Raw genomic sequence first — 23695 nt, 5'->3', positions numbered from 1 at the left:
GGCAGGGACTGTATCTTGTTCATCTTTGGGTCCCTAGCACAGCCCCAGGCACAGTAAATACTTGAGATGTACTCAAAAGAATTAGGCACTCATTGTCTAGTTCAGAGAGAAAGAAACAAGAATATCACACTAATGTGTTCAGTGCTAAGTGCCCAGAATATTCCACGAACACAGAAGGGGAAATGATGAACTAACTGCGAAGATAGTTTTTTAACTGAGTCTTGAAGGGTGGAGTCTTAAAGGAGATGTTGGAATTTGTGACTCTACTATCTGATGGCAAAGAAACAATCCAAGGGCAGCCTTATTTTGTTCTGGGAAGCCAGAGTTTTTGGGCCAAATCCCCGACCTATCACTTACAAATTATATGACACTTTTGGTAAGTTTGTGAACTTCCTTATACTTCATTTTCTTTATCAATAGAATAGATATAATAGTAGTACCACCCTTATTAGGATTGTTTTAAGGATGAAACTAGAATAAAATACATGTGAGGCTTTTACATAGTAAGTGTACAGAGTAAATGCTCAGTAAAGGTGAGTTATTATTCTTGGACTTGAGCAGAGAGAAGAAATGTGAGTTCTGGAGAGAATATAGTAGCCCAGAAAGGGAGGCAGCAGGGTCAAATGTGCAGAACAAGGACCTGGGTGGATGATGGCCTTAGGCCTTTCATTACTTCAGGACAGTGGTTCTTAACTTTGGATCAAGGACCTTGACCTTGGGAGAAAAATGTGCATAAGCCCCATTCAGATATTTTGTATTCATACTTCAACAGAAGACCTGAAGGTCGTCTGTGGAATTTAGAGATTTATGAATCTCAAGGTAAGAGTTCCAACTTCATGGTATAGGTAGACCCCATGAGTGCCAAATTGCATGTTGATCACCACTTAAGCAATTGGAGAACACCCTAAAATAGAAGTTATGGGAAATTCTCAGCATCCTTAGGAGAATATGTCCACAAGGGATGATTTAATCTTATTTGACTGTAAACATATGAATATATAAATTAAAATGTTTGGGAATAGAGTAATAAGTCAAGATGGGAGCGGAGGTATGTGGGTGACAACCTTTTAGAGGTCTGCAAACTGAGATTATAGAAGGTATGTGACTTCTCCAAGGTCATCTGGTTTGCAGCTGAGAAAGGCAGGACTAAGACCCATATTTTTCCACCGTGAAATACTGTGAAATGACGTGTTGTATGCAAAGGACAGTAAATTTACTTGTTAGAAGAATTCTAGATTGGAGAGAAAAGATAAGCTCCTGAAAGATAGAGGGGCCAGTCAGTGAGTTGCCTTGATGACCGGGCTAAGAAATTTGGAGTTTGATCCTTGAGAAAAGGAATTGAAAATCACATATTTAGGGCTGAAATGAAATGTGGAATTCAGGATTTGAGACTCATAGCTTGTCCTTTGAATTATACAGCAGCTGGAAATTGAATTTCTTTTTTTTTTCCATCTGGACTTCTCGCATGGTGGTCTTCCCGACAGGAGGGCATCTGTGAACTTTTTAATGGGAGAAGTCGTAAAGCTGGGTTAGGGCTGTGTTCGCATGAGGCTGGCTTCCGAGGCAGGTAAAATCGAACTCCCCTTTTTCTTTTCAGCTACAGACACAGCCATTGCTGCCACCACCAGCTGAGTGACTCGGAATCTAGGGGTTGCCAGTAATTGTGGGTTTTAAGTCACAGAGGAGAAAGATAAGAGGCAAGCAAGGCTGGTTTTTTCACAATTAAATGTTGCCTCTCGGGCTTCTCTGTCGGCAGGAATCCAAGAGGTCAGGACCCACCAGCCATATTATTTTTCTCCCTGGCTGCCTGCTGTCATTCTTATCCCCTCCTCATTCATGGGAACGAAGAAAAGGTGGGTTGGAAATAAAAAGCTTGTTCTAGCCTACTTTTTCCTTTACGAAACTTGTCGGAAACAAAGCTTTCCCGTGAAACAGACGGGATCCCTTCTGGTAGCTGGCTTTTCCTGCCAGCAGCACAAAAGTATTTTTTGGGGGGGGAGAGAAACCATTGTTGAAATGCACTTTTGTCCTTTTATAGTTATGACTTTGTTATTTCTCAAGGACTGCCATGGACTCTGGTATTTTTGTATTTGTTTCTGTTTAACTCATGTTAGTCAAAATCAAGTTTTTATCCCTGGTTGCTCCAACTCCATTATAAGTGCCCTGAGGGCAGGAATTGTTTTACTGTTCTTTGTTTTTACTGCAGTGCCTCAAAGGTAGAAGGCAGTTAAGCAGCTAGTGGTTTAGTTTTCTGCATTCATGAGATGTTAGAACTAGAAGGACCTTAGTCATCATACGTTCAACTTCAGTATTTAATGAAAAAATACAATGTGTACAGTGACTTACTCCAATCGTACAGCTAATTAGTGGCTTTTCTAGAGCAAGAAACAGGTCTCGTCCCCGAACTCATGACATGATAGGAAAGGCCTGGAGTGGTGGAGGTGGGCAGGCCTGGTTCACAGTTTGCCTCCTTCCCAGTTTCCTCGTTTTGAGATTGCAGGTGATCTTTTATATCTGGCTGGCATCTATGTGCAGCTGAAAATGTCTGCACGTAATAGGCACTCAAAAATGTGAGCTTTAGAGAATCATTGTTTTATTTCTTTTTAAAATACAAGACCTCCTTTATAAGAAAACACATTTCTTTTTTTAATTTTTATTTTATTTATTTTTTATTTTTTTATGTCTTTAGAATATCCTTTATTATTATTTTTTTAACATCTTTATTGGAGTATTGCTTTACAGTGGTGTGTTAGTTTCTGCTTTACAGCACAGTGAATCAGCTATACATATCCATACATCCCCATATCTCCTCCCTCTTGCATCTCCCTCCCACCCTCCCTATGCCGCCCCTCTAGGTGGTCACAAAGCACCGAGCTGATCTCCCTGTGCTATGCGGTTGCTTCCCACTAGCTATCTATTTTACCTTTGGTAGTGTATATATGTACATGCCACTCTCTCACTTTGTCCCAGCTTACTCTTCCCCCTCCCCGTGTCCTCAAGTCCATTCTCTACGTCTGCGTCTTTATTCGTGTCCTACCCCTAGGTTCTTCAGAACCTTTTTTTTTTTTTTTTTAGATTCCATAAATATGTGTTAGCATACGGTATTTGTTTTTCTCTTTCGGACTTACTTCTGTATGACAGACTCTAGGTCCATCCACCTCACCACAAATAACTCAATTTCGTTTCTTTGTATGGCTGAGTAATATTCCATTGTATATATGTGCCACATCTTCTTTATCCATTCATCTGTCAGTGGACGCTTAGGTTGCTTCCATGTTCTGGCTATTGTACACAGAGCTGCAATGAACATTGTGGTACATGACTCTTTTTGAATTACGGTTAAGAAAACACATTTCTGGGATCTCTTTAATGTCAGAAAATGTAGCCCGATTGCTGTTGTGAGAACAACTTAGGAGGGAGAGCAGGCTAATAGGGCTCCTGGTTGGGTGCAGCGTCGAATTGACCACAAGTGGAAACTGGTCCTGCCCCCAGATAAGAAAGGCCACAAGTGCAATGCCTTTGCCTGGGTCCCATCAGCCCTCGCTGGAAGGGCGTTGGGTTGCTTCGTTCAGCAGTTAGTGAGGGATGCCTGCTGTGCCTGCCTTGCTGGGCAAGAGGCTAGACTGTAGCGGGTGGGAGGGCACGAACGAGAGTCCACGGGCCCAGCTTGCTTCAGGAGCGAGATAAACATAAACGACGGTAGGCGATGCAGTGGGAGAGGGGGAGGCCAGGGGCTGAGGGAACACAAGAGGCACGGGCACAAGGCACACAAGGGGACGTTGCCCAGGCCTAGTGTCATTCAGAGGCAAGTTTGTGGAGAGGTGCCTAGAGAGACCTACAGAGATGAAGGGGGTGCCAACATTACATGAAAGGAAAGAGGCTTTCAAAGGAGAGACTGAGGGAGACGGCTGGAGAGGAAGGGCAGAAGAAGGAACCTCCTTTTAGTACTGGTGGCTTTTACTGAGGGAGGGGCCGTTGAGGTCTTCGGGGCCCAACCCAGGGTCCTGGTTTTTGGTTACACTTCTTCTCTCTGTCTCACAGACACACACGCCTTCTCCACCCTCTTTGTGGTGTTATGAGTCCAACCGTCTCCCGGAAGCCTGAGCAGCAGCCCAACATTGTCCCGTTGCTGCCCGGAGGTCAGGGGATGCCCTTGCTGATGATCAAGGGGAGGACCTGCTCTGCAAATAGCACCCCAGTCCCGTCTGCAATAATTCCCCACCTAAGCCGCACGAAGCACATACTCTGTGCAAATAACACTGGCCCGACTCCAGCAGTGACACAGCTGTTGAAACAGCTTAGTCACCGGGGCAATGGAGGTGGTGTGGCTCGGGAATGCGGGGTGCAGCGATCTGACATTTAGCTGGCTGGCAGCCGCCCTGAGAGCCAGCACAGATCTGTGGGAGAGCTGCAGAGAGAATCTGCTTCCTGCCCACAAGCATTCCCTTGTTTCTTTTGAAGCCCAACCATAATCCCCTCCCTGGGCAGGGCAGACTGGGGAACAAAACGTTTTGGGACTGAGGAGAGGAAAAAAGAAAGGGTGAACTCCTTTGAGACACCTGGTTTCTTTCCCTTAATGATCCATGTTAATTTCCTGGATAACTTTTTTTTTTTTTTCCTGCCTCAGGCTAGGCAGAGTGTGATTTAGACATGGTGATGGTAGGGCGGGGCAAGGGGGAAGAGCTCATTTATCTAGAAAATGGAGTGAGTTTCTTAGCTTTTAAGGTATCCAGGTGATGTAGGAAAAAGTTAAGAAGACAAGTCCTGGCCCTCCTGCCTTGATCTTGATTGCATTTCTTCAGCCGTTTCATCTGCCAGAGCTCCTGTCTGAAGGACTCTGGGCAGATCTGGGCACACTACTTCACTGGTTTCATCTGGATTTGAGGAGGACTAATAAACTGCCACAGAGTGACCCCATTCCTCTTCCAGCCCTTTGAAGAAGTGACCTTTGTATTTTCTCTTTATCCTGGACTTCTTCTGCACTGTTTGTTTTGGGAGTTGTTAAGTTAAATTAGCCATCCCTTTCCTCTCCTGGTTACTGTATGAGAATGCAGCTGTCAGTCTGTGAACTCCGCCGTCGTCTATTTTTAGATTCAGTGTGAATGAGGCTCTCTTCTCTAATTGCATTCAGAGAGAGAGAGAGACAGAGAGAGGGAGAGGCAGGTAGATTTTCGTAACCATCACATTGGCTATTATTCCAGATGCTCTGTGCACTGATGGTGTCCTGGGGAGAAAGCAAAGAAACCCACTGTGTGTTTCCCTCCCTTGGCTGTCAAGTTTGTTTTCACTCCACATTTATGTTGATTATGGTCAAATAGGAAAGAGCAGTGTTGCCACATTTGCTCTCCAGTGTTTTAACACTTGCCAGCTTGGATGGTTCTGATTTCTCTAGCTTTTTTAGGAAAAGATTGGTTCATTGTTGAGTTCAAATTCCTTGGAAAATGGGGAAGGTCCTTCTGGTGATCTTTACTATGAGATGAAATAATCTTAAACATGCTGAAAACTGTGTAAGCGCAGCGGGCCGCAGTTTCTTCTAGATCTCTCTACCTCTTCCCCCACCTTATCCCACTCTGCCTTTCACACAGCTGCCAGATCTCTTTGCTTAAACATCCTTCTAAAGAAAATGCTGGGACTTCTCTGGTGGCACAGTGGTTAAGAATCCGCCTGCCAATGCAGGGGACACAGGTTTGATCCCTGGTCCGGGAAGTTCCCTCATGCCGCGGAGCAAGTAAGCCCGTGCGCCACAACTACTGAGCCTGCGCTCTAGAGCCCACGAGCCACAACTATTGAAGCCCACACGCCTAGAGCCCGTGCTCGCAACAAGAGAAGCCACCGCAATGAGAAGCCCGCGCACGGCAATGAAGAGTAGCCCCCACTCGCCACAACTAGAGAAAGTCTGCGCGCAGCAATGAAGACTCAACCCAGCCAAAAAATAAATAAATAAGTAAAATATTAAAATAAATAAATAAATAAAATGCAGCGTTCAGAGCATGTTTCTTCTCTTTGTCAGAAAATCCTTCCTCCTCTCAACCTTGTCTGTTTTCTCCACTCCTTTTCCCATTCCCTGCCGTATTGAATTAGTTGATTTCTCTGACTACACTGTCCTATTTTTTGCTTCCATGACTCTTTAGGCATGCGGCTCCCTCTGCCTATAATTTCTTCTCCTGCTTCCTTACCTAGTGAACTCTTACTCATCCTGTGATTCACAGTTAAACATCATCTCTTCTAGATGAGATAATCTAGAAGATCGTGTGTTCTATGCTGCATTTCTTGTCCCCCTACCTAGCACTCTTGACATCTTTGTGCTGACTACAGTCATCCCTCGATATCCCTGGGGGATTGGTTACAGGATCCACCTGAATATCAAAATTCATGGACGCCCAAGTCCTTTATATAAAATGGTGCAGTACAGTCAGCCTTGTATATCTTCAGCTTCTGCATCTGTATATAGAGGACTGACTGTATATAACTACTTTAGATGTACTACCCACATGAGATAATATTTATGTATATGCCTGCCATCCCCACCTTACTGTGAGCAATCGAGGGCAATGACTTTGCCTCGTATGTCTTTTTCATCCCCACTATTGTGCATAGAAACTAGTAGGTGCTTAAACATATTTGGTGGAGGAAAAAATGAATTGGATTGGATGGTCCATTTAGAATTAGAGGTTTCAGAGGCATATTATTCCATCTTGGTGGCCACACCAGCTGTTATGACTTCCTGTTATGAGTTCCTGATGGGCTTCTTTTCTGTCCTGGAAAAATAGGCTTGAGTAGATTACCAGAGACCTGACGTGTTATACCCAAATGGGTGCTGTACAGTTTTTCTTCTCTGAAGTCTCTTGCCAGTAGTTCCATCTATTCTCTTATCCCTGTAGACCTGGGCAGGCATGATACACACCTCAAAGACCCATCTTTTTATTGCTTTACTTAAACCTTAAACTCTAGAACAGGTCAGAGAACTATTTGGTTTCTAGTCCCTGCGGCTACATCCTTTCTCCTCCTTTACCCCTACTAGTCGTCTCAAGCAGAACACTCCTGCAACCCCATATTATAATTCAGATGGAGCGGGAGGAAGGAGACGGTGCCTCCCTCAGGCTTCCTCCCCTTCCACCCGGTCCCGGGAACAGGCATGTTGCTTCTTGATGGGACCCTTGGCCAAATTTGAGGAACATCCTTTTTTCTGAGTGTGTGTGTGTGTGGGAGGGGGGGTGTGGGAGAAGGGAAGCAGGCAGTGGGGAAAAGAAAGTGAATGCCACCAAAACAGAGCAAACTATAGACTACACACGTTTGTTATAGAGGTGATGGAGTGATGGAGGGAATTTTGGATTGTAGGAATATTTGGAGAAAGAAGAATGATATTCATTAATTTGGCAAATATTTAATGACTCTCTGTTTTGTAAAGACATGGGTGATATAGCTGTGACTGAGGTAGTCCCTGGCTTTCAGGAACCTCTCAGTCTAAGTGAGAGGTGGGTAGGGAAAGAGATACAGGTACGTAGTCAGGTAGTTGAACTGCAGTAGGATACGTGTTACAGTGCTGGACACACAGGGTACTGTGCGAGCAAGAGGGAGGGGCACTTCATCCGTTTTAGTGGGTGAGGGAAGGTGGGAATGAATCTGTAGAATTCTAGAAGATGAGGAGGAGTTGTTCTGGCATGAGTGGGAATGCCAGGCACTATCTGCAGAGTACTGTCTGCAGCCCAGAGGCAAAGAAGCTCTTTTGTAATTCATCCTCTCAAAGGGGACACCTAGTAAAAACCTGGTGTGCAAGCAGGAACCCCAAGTGCAGTAAGTGTAGGTAACCTTGAGTAGCAGACTTTAAAAAGCAGTCAGCATTTACTGAGTGCTTACTGTATGCCAGGGCTGTGCTGAGTGATTAGCACATTTAGTCCTCACAGCCATAGGAGATGGGCATATTGTTATCCCCCTTTTATAGAGAGAGAAGTTCAGTGGCTTGCCTACTGTTGCACACCTTGCCTACTTGGCCACCGAGTGGCCAAGGTGGGCCGTGATTCCAGGCTGCGTCTCTCCAGAGCCTGAACTCTTACCCATCTTCCAGGCTGGAGGCAGGATGGCGGGCTAAGGTGACTAGTCTGGGGGGGCAGGAATAGGGAAGGGTTTGCAAGATGAGACCCTGGGATGCTAACCAAGAATCAGATCTTAGTCTCTTATGCCATTCAAGGAGTTTCAACATTAGACTGAGGGTAATGTAAAGACATTGAAAGTATCTCAGAAATCATCTATCTGGCTACAGTGTGAAACACAGGCATGGGGCATGTGTTTGCGTCATCTAGACCTGAGATGATGGTGGCCTTGAACACGGGGAGTGGTGGTGAGGAGAGAGACGGGGGTAAATCTGCAAGACTTGATGAGCTGAGAGAATTGACCAGATTTGGTGGTTTGGCTTTCTTTTCTGAACCACAGAAATAAAGCCATCCAGTGGGTAGTGAGCGTGCAGATTTGAAACTTAGGAGGGGAATCTGAACTTGAGAGGTGGCTGGTGTCCCAAGAGCAGATGAGACCCCTCAGGGCAAGTGAGCTGAGTTGGAAGGGGAAAGAGCTACTCTACAACCCAGTGAACACCAGGATGTATTTTTTCTATATTCTGTGGTCCTGCAGATTCATTTGTTTACAAAACATTCGATGCCCCAGATACTTTTCCAAATGTATAGCCTTTAAGCAGTCCAGTAGGGCGCAATAAGCGTGAGTGGATGTTTTCTAACTGCAAAGGGCCTGATGTGAGGAACATTCCCCCATGCCCTAGTCATGTTTCATAGACAGCTTACTTCAATTAGGAGATACTGCTTCAGAATATAGCAAGGGATCATTCTGATGATGCTTAGAAAAATGTCTTCCTACATGTGGAAAATATTTCTCCACAACGCAAATGCTTGACGTGATGGGGGAAAAATGAGAGAGGTGGTGTGAACTAAACTGTTAGGCTGGTTTGCAAAATAATTGTACTCATTCATTTTATAACTGCTTACACCCAGGCCTGTAGGGCATCTTAAGAAAACAGCTGAGACCAAATTTATAATTAGCTGAGTCCATTTTTGCCAGACCTAACCATGGATATAGGACAGGGTTGGTTTTGTTATTTCCTTAATTGAAAACGTCAAGAAAATACAAGCCAGGTCAGGGAGTTTTTGATCAGGGTAGGAATGCTGGCATAAATAACCCCAGATTATATGTCTGCAGGAGGCTGGGAGGAGGCTGGTCTGCGCGGCCTCCTTCTGAGGTTACCCAAACAAACCTGGTGACTGGCAGCTCCCCTATGTAACGTGGGAATGCATGTGAGCATTTTGAAATCTCTTTAATTTTTTCCCAGAACAAGGGCCCAGGGAAATCAAGGTTTCTCAGGGAACTGAAAAGCTTTTGACAACCATAAAATAATTCTTTATTAACTCTTAATGTAACTTGTCCTCCCCCTTTTCCCCTTTATTTCCAGTTAAATGATCAATAATATAACATAACCATCCTAGGACTGGATGGAAAGGGAGTGAGTATTTTTAAGTACCTATATGCCAAGTGGTCCTGTCAACAGCCTTGGGAAGTAGGTCCCACTATTTCTATATTGCAGAGGTGGAAACTAAGACATTTCAGGTGTCTTAGCTAGGAAGACATAAAGATTAAATTGAAAAGCAGATCTGTTTGGCCTCCAAACTGTTTGTACTATCCTGGCTGGCAAATACCTGTTTCTAAAAGTGTAAGTAAGAAGCATTTTGATTACTTTCTTTCTTTTTCCTCAAGGAAAGCTCATCTTTCATCACTTCAGCCCCTCCTCCCAGGGGCCATTCTTACATTAAGCAGCTGCCCTAGGTTTCTTGAGGTGCTCACACTGTTTTCCTAGCTATGTGTCCCCCCCACCATTTTTGGCTTATGCTAAGGACTTGCTCACCTCTCTGGCCTTCCACTTGTCTTCAGAAAACTGATTGGCAAACACTTTTCTCATGAAGGGCAGGGCTTTTTAACTCATACGGAGATAAATGCTTCTTAAGGATATGATTGGTCTATACTTCCCAATATGGAAAGGCACAGATCTTTCTGCTTGTAATGATACTCTGCAGCCTGGATCTGCTCCTCCGGAACCCTGGAGTGCAGGTTCCTCACATCAGAGCACTGCTCCCATAACAGGATGGAAATACCCAGTGTGTCTTTCCACACCTCCCTTCCCGGTATTGAGAATGGATTTTCCCTGCAACCAAAATGTGTCTCCAAAGCCATTTGAGAAACGCGAGGTTCCGACAACCCACAGGATAGCAAAGCTGCTGGTCTCGTTTAGGTGCGGAAAACCATGCATTTCAAATCTATAAATGCCCTATGCTGATACTTCACAACTTTACCCCATGGAACTGGTATAACCAGCGTCCTTGTTTTATAGGGAAGGTTCTCCAGGTGCCAGAGGTAGCCTTGGCCTTGCTGCCATTCTCCCAGGGAGTTCAAATTGGATGCTTTACTTTCATTATCTCTGTGGGGAGGAGAGGGGTGTCATGAGACCAGTGTTTTATTACATGCAACATAGTCATTAAAGCTGAACTTTGTTTCCGAGTCCATTGGAGACAGAAGAGAAAGTGATTCTGGTGGCTGACTTCAGAGCTTTGCTGCGTTTCTCTGCCCAGTGTTTTCCTTTTTCTGAGTTTTGTGTTCCAGGTTTGGATACGGGTTCATAGTGGGAGGTTCCATGTCCCTGAAACCCGGTAATTATTTTGAATTAAAGTAAGTATAAGACTGACTTTCACTTCCCTAATAAAATGATAAAAACAGTAGCTAACCCTTCATGCTTTCTGCACTATTCTAAGGATTTTTCATGTAGTAACTAATTTAATGATCACAGAATCCTAGGAGGCAAGTCCTATTCCAACAGGGTAAGGAACCTGAATGTTCATGGCAGGGTGGGTAGGGGAGATCACAGAGTCAAGCCAGCGAAGGCTCGAGGGCCACTTGAACCGGCCATTCTCCCTGTGGTTTCTGTAAGAATTATACGCCATGACACTCTAGAAGCTTGAGCGTCTGATGTTTCTAGGGGTAAAGCTTTCCGAGTCTTGGCTTCTCTGCCTCACAAACAGGAATGATAACACCTGCCCCCAGATTGCAAAGGAAGGAAGGAGGTGATGTGTGAGGATTAGGCAGAGCATGTGGTAAAGTTCATGAACCAAAATAGAAAGCTTTAGAAAGAACTTCACCTAATGCTGAAATGGAAAGAAAAGAACGGTGGTGTGGGGGGAGTATGATAAGTGTCCCCCCAAAGAATGACACGGCTTGCCTGATGTCTCACTAGCTGACCTGCGCAGAGGTTTTGTTTCCTTTTATTTTTAGCAAATTGGTTATTGACATTGAGAGATGTTGTATAGCCATCTGAATTTCTGGCTTCTCTTGAAAGAAGCAGCAGGTCTGGTTGGAAGACCTGTGCTGCCTTACGATGATGGCTGGAGCTGAAAGCAGCTGCCCCCAGTCCACGGGGCTCACTCCTGTCCCTGACTACACACCTGGTTAGGGCCAGACCCACAACATGAGCACAAGCGTCCCCAGGCTTCCAACTCCACGCTGGGGGTGTCGCATCACTCTCCTCCAGTCAGTTTTCTGAAGTAGTGCTGTGTTTCTCTCCTGTAGAAAGTTGTGTTTGGTCAGAGTTGAGTGGTCTCTGCACGCAGTGTGTTTGATGCAACTGTTGAGTTTCTTTTGAATTCTGTTTCTACCATCAAAGGTAACAGAGGGTGGTGGGGTCTGGGGTGATCCGGACTGAGGTTTAAGGCCCAGCTCTGCAATTACTAGCCATGTACTCTTGGACAATTTATATAACTAACCTCTTCTTTATCGGATGGGTGTGAGGGCCGAAGGGGACAGTCTACACGCGGAGACTTGCTTTTATTAAAGACCTACCTATTCATATTTTGTGACTAGTTTGAGGGGCTTCTTTCATCACAAGTTACCCAGTTTTCTTTAAGCCATACAAAAAAGATGGTTGTCTTTTAAGACAGTTTCAAAATACTTCTCTTTCTCATGTTACCAACAATAATACAACTTCAGGCAAGTCACTTCCTATCTGAGGACCTCGGTTTACTCACTAATCAAAAGGAAATATCCATGCCCACTTTATAAGTTGTTCCATGAGGTCATTTAAATGAAAGCACGGAAGTCACGAGGGCCTAACACAGAGTAATTGTACATGAAAACAGTGTTTAGAATTTTTTTTTGTTTTTAACAGCATATTTTAAAACAGTCTGGGGATTCCCAACAGGTGGCAATAACTTTTAAAGCTGGGAGCAGGCCAGGAGGCCAGTCTGTCTGGCCCTTTCTCTCCCTGAGTCACCTGCTCTGTACCAGGCCCACTCCTAACATTTTTGGGGCAAGAGTACCTATGAAGGCATGGCTGCCACATGTCTAAATATTTTAAAGTGATAAACTTGGCTTAGCAAATTGTTAAGCCAAATAAGTCTTATCATCCAATTGTAACAAATTAACTTTTGTAATGCACTGGAAGTCTGGATTTGAATTTAAGATTCTTGGATGCCTTGGAATTCTGTGCCAAAAATGTGATGGACCAGGGAGTGTGGGCTTCTAGATGTCTTTTCTTCCCAACCCTGGCTCCGTCCCATACAAAGAGTGTGTTTCTGTGTGGACACCCCACGCTCCAAGCTCAATCTCTGTCCGTATCCTCCTCCAAACAGCAGCCCTTTGAGCACTCCTGAGCCCAAGGGTACACAAGTAGTTGTGTAGTTCCCTCTGGGAGGCCAGATCTGGGGGAGAGGTTCCCCCAAGTCCCACGATGTGGAAGTAGGCTCAGAGCTGTCTGGGTATGTATTCTGGGGTCCTGAGTTCCTGGACCATGTTCTAAAAATTGGGGGAGGGGATAGGCTCTAGATGGACATGTCCCCTTCACTTCAGGGTCTTCTCATCTGGAGAGGAAGAGAACAGCTGGAAAAGGGCCAGACAGAGCGGGACCCTTTAAAAGTGTGGCGCCCAGATTCAGGGCCCCTCCTGCTGTGTTGTGTCTAAGGCCAGTGCTGCTCTGAACCCTGGTCCTCCAAGGAGTGCAATATGAGAATTGATAACTTCCTTTATACCTTTCAGATTTATACTGTTGAGTTCTGTGGTTCTGGAAGTGCCCTTTCGACAGAGTTGAAAGTCCCAATTCCTAATCACAATGTTAGAAATGAAAAGGAGGTACCCTGGTGCCTAATATGCAACTCACAGATGGGAGCTCTGCTCAGTTCTTTCTTTGGACCACTGAGGCTGCCAAGTGACAAACAGTTGTAGCCATTCTGGTTCCTAACCAAGAGGATATACAAACTCTGAGCATTGCTTCTGCCAAGCCAGGCGTCCCACAGTTTCTTATACAGACTCTTATTATCCATTCTCAGCCCTGGGTCTCTGCACAGCCTGGTGTCCTCAAGTCCAGAGTCTCCTGGACTATGTGGAGATGGGAAGATGGATGAGAACTGGTGTTCCAGCGATTCTGTGTACAGACTTTGACTCCGCTACCCTGTTGTCAACATCTTGCCTCTTCTGTCTTATGCAACACCTGGTGCTTTCCAGTTCTAAGTGGCTTGGGGGTCTCCGCTACCCTGTTGTCAACATCTTGCCTCTTCTGTCTTATGCAACACCTGGTGCTTTCCGGTTCTAAGTGGCTTGGGGGTCTATTGGACATGTTGGCTCAATTTTCCAAAATATCCCTTCTGTGGAGTTTTGGCTTTGCCCATCTCTGTGGCTATCAGGAAATCCTACTCCATCTGTTTTTCATCTTCGAAAAAATTGTTGCAGTCTCTGGTTTGCTCATGTCACTACCATTTTTTTTTCCCCTTGTGATTTAATATCCTATGTGTTCTTTTACTGTTTTTTTGTTTGTTTGGTTGGTTTTTTTGTGGAGTTTCAGGAGTGAGAGGAGGAAAACATAAGTAGCCAATTCACCATGTTTGACTGAGATTTATTATCTTTAGTTATTTTTTCATTGAAGTATAGTTAATTTACAGTATTATATTAGTTTCAGATATACAGCATAGAGATTCAGGTTTTCTTTTTTTTTTTTTTTTTACAGATTATACTCTATTAACAGTTATTATAAAATAATGGCTATAATCCCCTATGCTATACAATATATCCTTGTTGTTTTTCTATTTTATACATAGCAGTTTGTATTTCTTAATCTCATACCCCTTACATGCCACTCACCCCTTCCCTCTCCCTGCAGGTAACCACTAGTTTGTTTTCTATATCTGTTTCTGTTTTGCTATATACATTCATTTGTATTATTTTTTAGATTCCACATATAAGTGATATCATATAGTATTTGTCTTTCTCTGACATAAGCAAAGCATAATATTCTCTAGGTCCATTCACATAGCTGCAAATGGCAGAACTTCATTCTTTTTTATGGCTGAGTAATATTCCATTGTGTGTGCGTGTGTGTGTGTGTGTGTGTGTATTTATATATGTATATTTATATATGTATATTTATATATATATATTTATACCACATCTTCTTTATCCATTTGTCTGTTGGTGGACACTTGGATTGCTTCCATATCTTGGCTACTGAAAATAGTGCTGCTATGAACATTAGGGTGCATGTATCTTTTCGAATTAGTGTTTTCATTTTTTCTGGATATATACCCAGGAGTGGAATTGCTGGATCGTATGGTAGTTCTATTTTTAGTTTTTTGAGGAACCTCCATACTGTTTTCTGTAGTGGCTGCACCAATTTACATTCCCACCAACAGTGTACAGGTTTCTTTTTTCTCTACATCCTCACCAACACTTGTTATTTGTAGACTTTTTGATGGTAGCCATTCTGATGGGTGTGAGGTAATATCTCACTGTGCTTTGACTTGCATTTCTCTAATATTAGAAATGTTGAGCATCTTTTCATGTGCCTGTTGGCCATCTGTATATCTTCCTTGGAAAAATGTCTATTCAAGTCTTCTGCCCATTTTTTGACTGGATTGTTTGTTTTTTTGATATTGAGTTGTATGAGCTGTTTGTATATTTTGGATATTAATCCCTTGTCAGTTGCATCAGTTGCACATATTTTCTCCCATTCTGTAGGCTGTCTTTTTGTTTTATCATTGCTTTCCTTTGCATGCAAAAACTTTTAAGTTTAATTAGGTCCCATTTGTTTATTTTTGCTTTTATTTCTTTTGCCTTAGGGGACAGATCCAAAAAAAAATTGCTGTGATTTATGTCAAAGAGTGTTCTGCCTATGTTATCTTCTTTATGGTATCATGTTCTACATTTAGGTCTTTAATCAATTTTGAGTTTATTTTTGTATACGGTGTGAGGAAATGTTGTAATCTCATTCTTTTACATGTAGCTGTCCAGTTTCCCCAGCACTACTTATTAAAGTGACTATCTTTTCTCCATTGTATATTCTTGCTTCCTTTCTCATCGATTAATTGACCACAGGTGTATGGGTTTATTTCTGGGCTCACTATTCTGTTCCATTGATCTATGTGTCTGTTTTTGTGCCAGTACCATGCTGTTTTGATTACTGTAGCTTTGTAGTATAGTCTGAAATCTGGGAAGGTGACACCTCCAGCTTTATTCTTTTTTTCTCAAGATTGCTTTGGCAATTCTGGGTCTTTTGTGGTTCCATATAAATTTTAGGATTATTTGTTTTAGTTCTGTGAAAAAAGTCATGGGTATTTTCATAGGGACTGGATTAAATCTGTAGATAGCTCTGGGTAGCGTGGCCATTTTAACAATATTAATTATTCCGATACAAGAGCATGAGAGATCTTTCCACTTCTTTGTATTATCTTCAGTTCACCTCATCAGTATTTCATAGTTTGCAGAGTATAGGTCTTATATCTTCTTGGTTAAGTTTATTCCTAGGTATTTTATTCTTTTTGATGTGATTTTAAATGGGATTTTTTTTTTTACTTTCTCTTTCTGATAGTTCATTATTAGTGACTGAGGGTTTAAATGATACTAATAAAGGAGCGGGTGCTGATGTTCATGAAGGTTTGGTCTATATCAGAATGGCCTCAAATTCCTTCTTTCCTGCATTATTTCCTTCTCTTCCTAGATTTCCTCAGAGAACCAGGGATTCACCACACTGTCAAATTGTCTTCAAGCCACACCGGGTCAGTGGAAAGAACAGCCCTAATTTTCCAGATGGCAGTTATTCTTATGTTTCCCTTGTGACCTGATATTCAGGTTCCAGAGCCTAGAACTGAGCCCAGTCTCATAACCCCAGTGGGAGCTGGCTCACCAAGGTCATTTTGGAAATGTAGTCTATGCTTTTTTTCCTCCATTAAGACTCATCTGTTCTTGAACTTGCTCAACAGAGTATAAAACAGACAAAATGGATAGAGGCAGTTTTTATTACTCTAATCTCCTTAATGAGTTCTATGGTGAGTTAAACCCATTCATGGTCCTTATTGATATGGAAGTGTATGTGAACGTTCCTTTGCACAATTATGAACTTATTATTATATTCCTGTCTGTGTATAAGTCTTTAATTTGGAAAAACCCTTTACCTCTTATATTAACTTTGTCCATACTCTGAAGAAGGGGTTTTGAGAAGCAGCAGAGCCTATATTTGAGAGCTTCTTGGGGGTAATTTTAAAAAGGATGCTTTCAGACTAGAGCATGTCCTGAAGAAAGCACCCAAGGTACTTAAATCATGTCTCTGAGGGGTGGCTGAAAAAGTTGGTCATTTTTATCAGAGAGGAGAGGAAACACAGGCAGATGAGTTGCAGGTTTCAAGTACCTAAGGAACTTTTGTGGAAAAAGGACCTCATCTGCTGTGGGACTCCTACAGGCAGACCTAGGACCAGTGGTGCAAGTTAAGGAGGATGAATGCTGACCATGAGTTGGAATCTGATCGTTTGAACTGCCTCAGAGAGAGTGAGACCCCATCTCTGGAGGAATTTAAGTGGATGCTCTTTGACTCCTTGGCAGAGCAGTTGGTTATGGGAGGGGACCCAACGTCCAGCTTAGACAGTCATCCTATGACTTTTAAGTCCTCAGGTTTGGAGAGTCAGGTTTGGCATTTGATAGGAACTGATACGTCTCTTTTGTCTTATTGGTTTCCATGGTAGAGCCTATAAGAATTTTTAAACTGTTTCCAAAGTATCTTCCCAGAAGCTGTTTCTGAATTGTGCATCCTTTCTCTTGCAGGAGAAAATGCAGAAGTTTCCATGGACGTTTCCCTGGCTTACCGAGATGATATGTTTGCTGAGTGGACTGAAATGGCCCATGAGAGAGTGCCCCGGAAACTCAAATGTACCTTCACCTCACCCAAGGTAGGGTACCTTGAAGTCTCAGTTGATGGGGTTTTTTATTTGGTTTCCAGGTATGTGGGAACATTTGCTCAGACACATTTCTTGTTCCTAAGCATGCATGACCCACAAAGGTTAGTAGTCACCGTCCTTTGTCCTAGAAGAGGGCAATGTAGATATTTCATGTCCCTGCAAAGGAGGAAAGAACAGAAGAAGGAATGTCTGTTTGAAGTGATTTAGTTGTTTCTCTGAAATACCTCCATAAAAGTAAATTCTTGGTTCTTTGGATATTAACAGAAAGTGTTTGAAGATCATTGCTAAGTTAATTTTAGGTGTACAAATCTGTTCATATTGGTTCAATACATTCGTCTGCTTCTCTGTTTCATCGGCATCTCTGTTGCCGAAGTCAGTGTGCGGGTGTGAAGACTAACAATCCCAGGGAACAAACACCACAGAGAAAAAGAGGACCTGAGGGAGAAATCTAGTTTCCTTTGAGACCTCTCAGTTCTCTTACATACTTTTAGGACTCTCCTTTCTTTGGTTCTTCCAGGAAGACTCATTTAACCACCAAGGGGAGGAAAGCCACTATCCTTCATTGAGAGTAGGGAGACACTTTCTCTTGGACAAAGGCGTTAGATTCTCCAGGAATTAAAATACAGGCATGGACTCAGTGACTCTCAGAGGATAGTGGGATTTGTCTGTATAAGGACCAAATCAGAATTAGTGAGGGGCCCTTTTCCAGTGCCACATGCTGCCCTCACACATGCCTCCCCAAGATTCTGTCCTCCTCCCCACTCACCACCCCCTTCACCCCCTTGAAAGTCTCTGTGAAGTTGCAATGGAGCTGTAGTAACTGTTACTCATGGTTACTCACATTCCTCAAGAGTGTTGACAAGGAGCACCACCAGCTAGGTGATCTCTGATGTCCCTTCACAGACATAAATAGTCTTGTTTTCTTTGCATGAAACGCATGAGAGGCCAAACTGCACTGAAGCACATTCCTGTTTATGTCATTTGTCACTTGACATCTTCAGGTCAGTTGCTGAAGGATTTGGGCTACTTTGTAGTACTCGCTCTGTTGACTGATTTAGTTCCTCTCTTCTCCTAACATTGGCCTTTCCTAACTTCACTTTTGCCTATAACTGGAAAGTTGGGGCTCCCTGTGGAATGGTAAGAATGGCAGGTTGAAACCTCTGAGTACCATGCCCCTGCCCTGTCCATCCTGCCCCGAAGAGGAGTAAGATGGGGCCGGGCAGGTTCATGAACATTAGTTAAAGGCCTGGATTTGGAGCAAAACATAGTTGGCTTCACTTCCAGGCTGTTTCACTTACTGACTGCATGACCTCAGGCAAGCTTGCTTCATCTGTCCAAGCTTCAGTTTCTCCTTTGCAGAATGGGATAATAATACCTGCCCTGGGAATTTTTATAAGGACCAGATGAGATAATGAACCTTATCACTTAAAGTCAAGTCTGGGACACGTTTCACTAGTCGGGCCAACAGGACAAAAGGTATAAATTAAAACTCTCATGGGCAAACCATGCACCCTACACATAAGCATCTTTTGGGGCACCTGGTGTTTGTTAATTCTCCCTCCCCAGGTTCCCTATACAAGAGCTATGGAAAGTGTGGTCTAAGGACTAACAGCGTCAGCATCACCTGGTGGCTTGTAGGAAATGCAGATTCCCAGGGCACACCCCAAACCTATGAATCAAAATCTCAGCATGTAGGACCAAGGAATCTGTGTTTTAACAGGATTTCAATTCCTTCTCTTAAGCTTGATAAAGTTTGAAAATCACTTCAGTAGACCTTTTGCTGAATGGTCAAATATAGGGTTCCCCCCACCCAAAAGCCATCTGGAATTGTTTTGGGTAGGCCTTTGGGGGCAATCTATAGGTAAAAACGAATGGTCAAGAGAAATTGGAGGTAGCAGGAGAGAAATATGTAATATTTCTAGATCTTTGTATGCAGTGGAGGAAATTAATTAAAAGTTGACCTCATCATTCAGAGTTAAGACTGGTTGGCTGTCTAAGCTAAAGGATATAAAGCTTTTGGATATGGAATTTCAACCTCAGAAAAGGGAAAAGTCATTTCTCACCTTACGTATACACTTAGAGGGCACTGAGAAGCAGAGTCAGGGGGAGGCGGTTAAGAAGACTGTAACTGCTTCTTAATGACAGTTGCTTAATTATCTTTAGGGTGTGCTGATGCCTTTCAAGAAAGATATTAAACCTTGAAAAGTGTGAAGGAAATGAATCATCAAATCTATGCTTTTTGATTGCAGTGAAATTTAGACTTGAGTTTGAAGATTAAATGAGAAATTGCTTTAAAGCTTTTTAGTCCCTGGTGGATTGTGAAGTTAAAAAAAATAAAAGTCAAGTTGCCACCTGCTGTAATTTGTCCTAATTAGCCAGGCTTATGCTGGATTTGGGGGAAGGCGGAGGGGCGTGGGGGAAAGGAAAAGGAGGGAGGAAGAGAGAGAAGGAAATCTTTCTTCCTAAATGCCCTAAATACTGGCAGAGGCAGAACCTCAGTGAATAAGGAAAAGTCCCCAGCAGGATACAGTGAATTTGTCTCTGAGACAGGTAGGCCAGGCCAGGATCCCAGGACCCTGTGTGTCTCTCTCATTTGTTGGACTTAGGTAAATTTGTCTCATGTGGTGGTGTTACCCTCTCTGTAAGGACAGGGAAGTGGAGAACACACAGAGACCCATGACGGGGCATTAGAAGGAACCCCAGAGATCATATAATTTTTTTTTAAATTAATTAATTAATTTATTTTTAACATCTTTATTGGAGTATAATTGCTTTACAATGGTGTATTAGTTTCCGCTTTATAACAAAGTGAATCAGTTATACATATACATATGTCCCTATATCCCTTCCCTCTTGCATCTCCCTCCCTCCCGCCCTCCCTATCCCACCCCTCTAGGTGGTCACAAAGCACAGAGCTGATGTCCCTGTGCTATGCGGCTGCTTCCCACTAGCTATCTATTTTACGTTTGGTAGTGTATATATGTCCATGCCACTCTCTCTCTTTGTCTTACCCTTCCCCCTCCCCATATCCTCAAGTCCATTCTCTAGTAGGTCTGTGTCTTTATTCCCGTCTTGCCACTAGGTTCTTCATGACCTTTGTTTTTCTTTTCCTTAGATTCCATATATATATGTTAGCATACTGTATTTGTTTTTCTCTTTCTGACTTACTTCACTCTGTATGACAGACTCTAACTCCATCCACCTCACTACAAATAACTCCATCTCGTTTCTTTTTATGGCTGAGTTGTATTCCATTGTGTATATGTGCCACATCTTCTTTATCCATTCATTCGATGATGGACACTTAGGTTGCTTCCATGTCCTGGCTATTGTAAATAGAGCTGCAATGAACATTTTGGTACATGACTCTTTTTGAATTATGTTTTTCTCGCTTTACTTAGGAAGAAAGTGAGGCCAAATGAGGTGGATGACCTTCCCCAGGTACCCAGCAAGGGGTGAGGTCAGGACTAGAATTTCAGCCTCCTGGCTTGAAGTTCAGCGCCCTCCTTATCCCAGCACAATGCCTGCCTTCAGGCATGTCTGAGGCAAAACAGCATTCCTTTCTTCCTACTGCACTCACGCGTCCTCCTCTGCATCAGAGCTGGAGGCTGGACTTGGGAGACCCACGTCCTCAACCCAATTCTGCCATGAGTTTTGGACCTTGGGTGAGCCACATAATCAAGCCAGTGGCATTAGACTAAATAAGTTTTGTTTCCTTCAAACTCTCAATTTCTATAAATAAGACCCTGACTGGAAACACATCAGAAAACCCACCTCTTGCTGTTACCATAGCAGGTAATCAGCCTCCTGAGTGCAGCTTCATCTGAGGCTGAATTAGAGCCTGCATTGTATTTTCAGTAGTTCTGCAGAGTCCTAATAATAGCCTTGATTTGTAAGTATAAGAGAAAGGAGCAGAGGGGAGAGGAAGACAGATCTATACAGGAAGACTCATCCAACCTGCAGCTGAGATTTGGGAAAGAAGGATCATTTCTACAGAAGAATTTTTAAAATCTTACATGCCGTGTCTAATCAACTGGTAGTTCTGATAAGAGCCCCTTAGACCTCAGAGGATGAAAAATTATCATGATTGATTAGTGATGTCTGCCATGAATGGGAAAGGGAAAAATGGAAGTGCGTAAGCCAGATATTTGCCTGCTCTACCTCTACTTATGTCATGTGTGTCTTCCATTCCTGTACAAAGGTCTGTTTATTGCACTCTAAGCTCTGACTGTCCAGTAAAGAGCCCCCCTCCCCACCCCCCATCCCCTGCCCCAAGATCACAGAAGAAACAGACTCCTTGGTATCTTCCTTTTGATTTCTCCACTGGACTTTTTACTCTGAAGATTTACAAAAATTTTGGAGGCCCTGAGAATTCAGGCTTAGGAACACCAAATCAGTCCCCCATCACTTCATCAGGAGGTATCAAGCAAATATTGAAGCTGGCATACGAATCCAGCAGTGAAGACAAGACACTCATCTGCTTTATCAGGGAAGAGTCCTCGGTTGCTGAAGCTCCTGCCTATACGTGTCCATACGTACCCACTTCCCCCACTCCTCAGCTGGGACACATAGCCATGTGTCCTGCGAAGGTAGAGCAGAATTTAGTTTTCAAAAGCAAGTTGTACTACTTGCCAATCTCCCACTGCCATGTGCTGGCTGTTACCTCTTAAATTGCTTGGCAGGAAGTCCAAGAGGCTTTTCTAGAAACTGGCTAAATTTTTGTTTATTTAATTTCTGCTCCCTCTGCCATCTTGTCTCTTGGGCAGTTAGAAAGCTTTAGAGGCAGAGAATTGCGAGTGGTCATCTCTAGCAAGCTAATCTCATTGTTTCCTTTCATCCCTCTGTGTCTTCCCCAAATTCCAAGGGCTCCTTGGGTAGCTTCTTTTTTTGGTCAAATCAATAATAAGTAGATATTTTCAGCTTCTTGTAGCTTCTCCTGCAGGCCAAAACCATGTAAATAAGTAGTCATCATCCAAGAAAGTGATGAACATTAGCAAGGGCTTCCTCCTGAACATTTGAGTTGACTGTTCCACAGAGCCTTATAGGTCTCCGACGGTACGCTGCAAATAAAACTGTAGCCCTGGTAGACCAGGTTAGTCTGACGTGAGGCTCTAATGAGGACTGAAGAGCTGAGAAAGGTGTCGAAATAGAAGAAATTTCTGCTTGTTACCTAAAATTTCTGGTTCTATCTCGAATGTGGCTGGGTTTTATTATTATCTTTTTATAAATGTATTTATTTCTTTTTGGCTGTGTTGGGTCTTCGTTGCTGTGTGCGGGCTTTCTCTAGTTGCAGTGAGTGGGGGCTACTCTTCGTTGTGGTGCGTGTGCTTCTCACTGCGGTGGCTTCTCTTGTTGCGGAGCACGGGCTCTAGGCACACGGGCTTCAGTAGTTGTGGCTCGTGGGTTCAGTAGATGTGGCTCGTGGGCTCTAGAGCGCAGGCTCAGTAGTTGTGGCTCATGGGCTTAGGTGCTCTGTGGCATGTGGGATCTTCCTGGACCAGGGCTTGAACCCATGTCCCCTGCATTGGCAGGTGGATTCTTCTTAACCACTGTACCACCAGGGAAGTCCCTGGGTTTTATTTTGGGGGAGGGGGCAGCTTGTAGATGCCATGCCTCCAGTGTACCCTATTATCTGTACCTCTGAGGTATACCTTTAAGCATTAGCTTTTTAGAATTGGTGATGTGAGGCAAAGGCAAGACAATTCAGACATAGTCTATTGGAAATAGTGACCATGCCTCAAACCCTCCACTCTTCTTCCAGACCGCAGAACATGAGGGCCGTTACTATGAATGTGACGTCCTTCCTTTCATGGAAATTGGGTCTGTGGCTCATAAGTATTACCTTCTAAACATCCGGCTGCCTGTGAATGAGAAGAAGAAAATCAACGTTGGGATTGGAGAGATTAAGGATATCCGGCTGGTGGTAAGTGAATCTGATTGATCCAGGCAGCCTGTCACATCAGAGCACTGGCTAAGAACACTGGTTGTGAGCATGTGTATTGGAAAGACGCTCCATCTCACTCTTGAATTCTCCATGTCTCAACTATTTCATTAAGAAGTAAGAAGAATAACAAACCCATGGAAATGGAAAGTAATGCAATTATTGTGTCCATTTAAGATCTTATTATGATGATCATGATTATATAGTGAATAACACCAAGATAAAAGTAATTTTATTTTTAACATGTTTCACCTTGCAAGCACAAATGTTAAAGGGAGCAGTCGTGATTTAGGTTCTTTCCATTTTATCTCTTTAGTAGGGGAAAAAATAGAATGTGCAGCATGACTTTTTATATCTAATTTAGATTTTTTTACATCTAAAAAAACAAATACATATTTACTCTAGAAAATTAGAAGCACAAATAAGCACAGAGTAGAACATAAACATTACCTGTAACATCCTGCCATCTAGAGAAATAACCACTTTGAGGTTATGC

The 23695-nt window shown here is 43.2% G+C and overlaps 1 protein-coding gene across 2 annotated transcripts in view; it reads left to right on the top strand.

Annotated features, from left to right (window-relative positions):
* The window catches only part of WLS (Wnt ligand secretion mediator), a 106756-nt gene that overhangs the window by 48287 nt on the left and 34774 nt on the right, over positions 1 to 23695 (top strand). For both annotated transcript variants that reach the window (XM_059924346.1, XM_059924345.1), the window contains exons 3-4: positions 17125 to 17249; positions 23020 to 23181. In XM_059924346.1, the coding sequence (XP_059780329.1) occupies positions 17125 to 17249; positions 23020 to 23181 (287 nt within the window). The remainder of the gene's footprint in view (positions 1 to 17124; positions 17250 to 23019; positions 23182 to 23695) is intronic.

This window comes from Balaenoptera ricei, chromosome 1 (genome assembly GCF_028023285.1).
Source record: "Balaenoptera ricei isolate mBalRic1 chromosome 1, mBalRic1.hap2, whole genome shotgun sequence".
Taxonomy (NCBI): domain Eukaryota; kingdom Metazoa; phylum Chordata; class Mammalia; order Artiodactyla; family Balaenopteridae; genus Balaenoptera; species Balaenoptera ricei.
The sequence above is the reverse complement of the archived record's forward strand: the minus strand, read 5'-3'. Positions and strand labels throughout refer to the sequence as shown.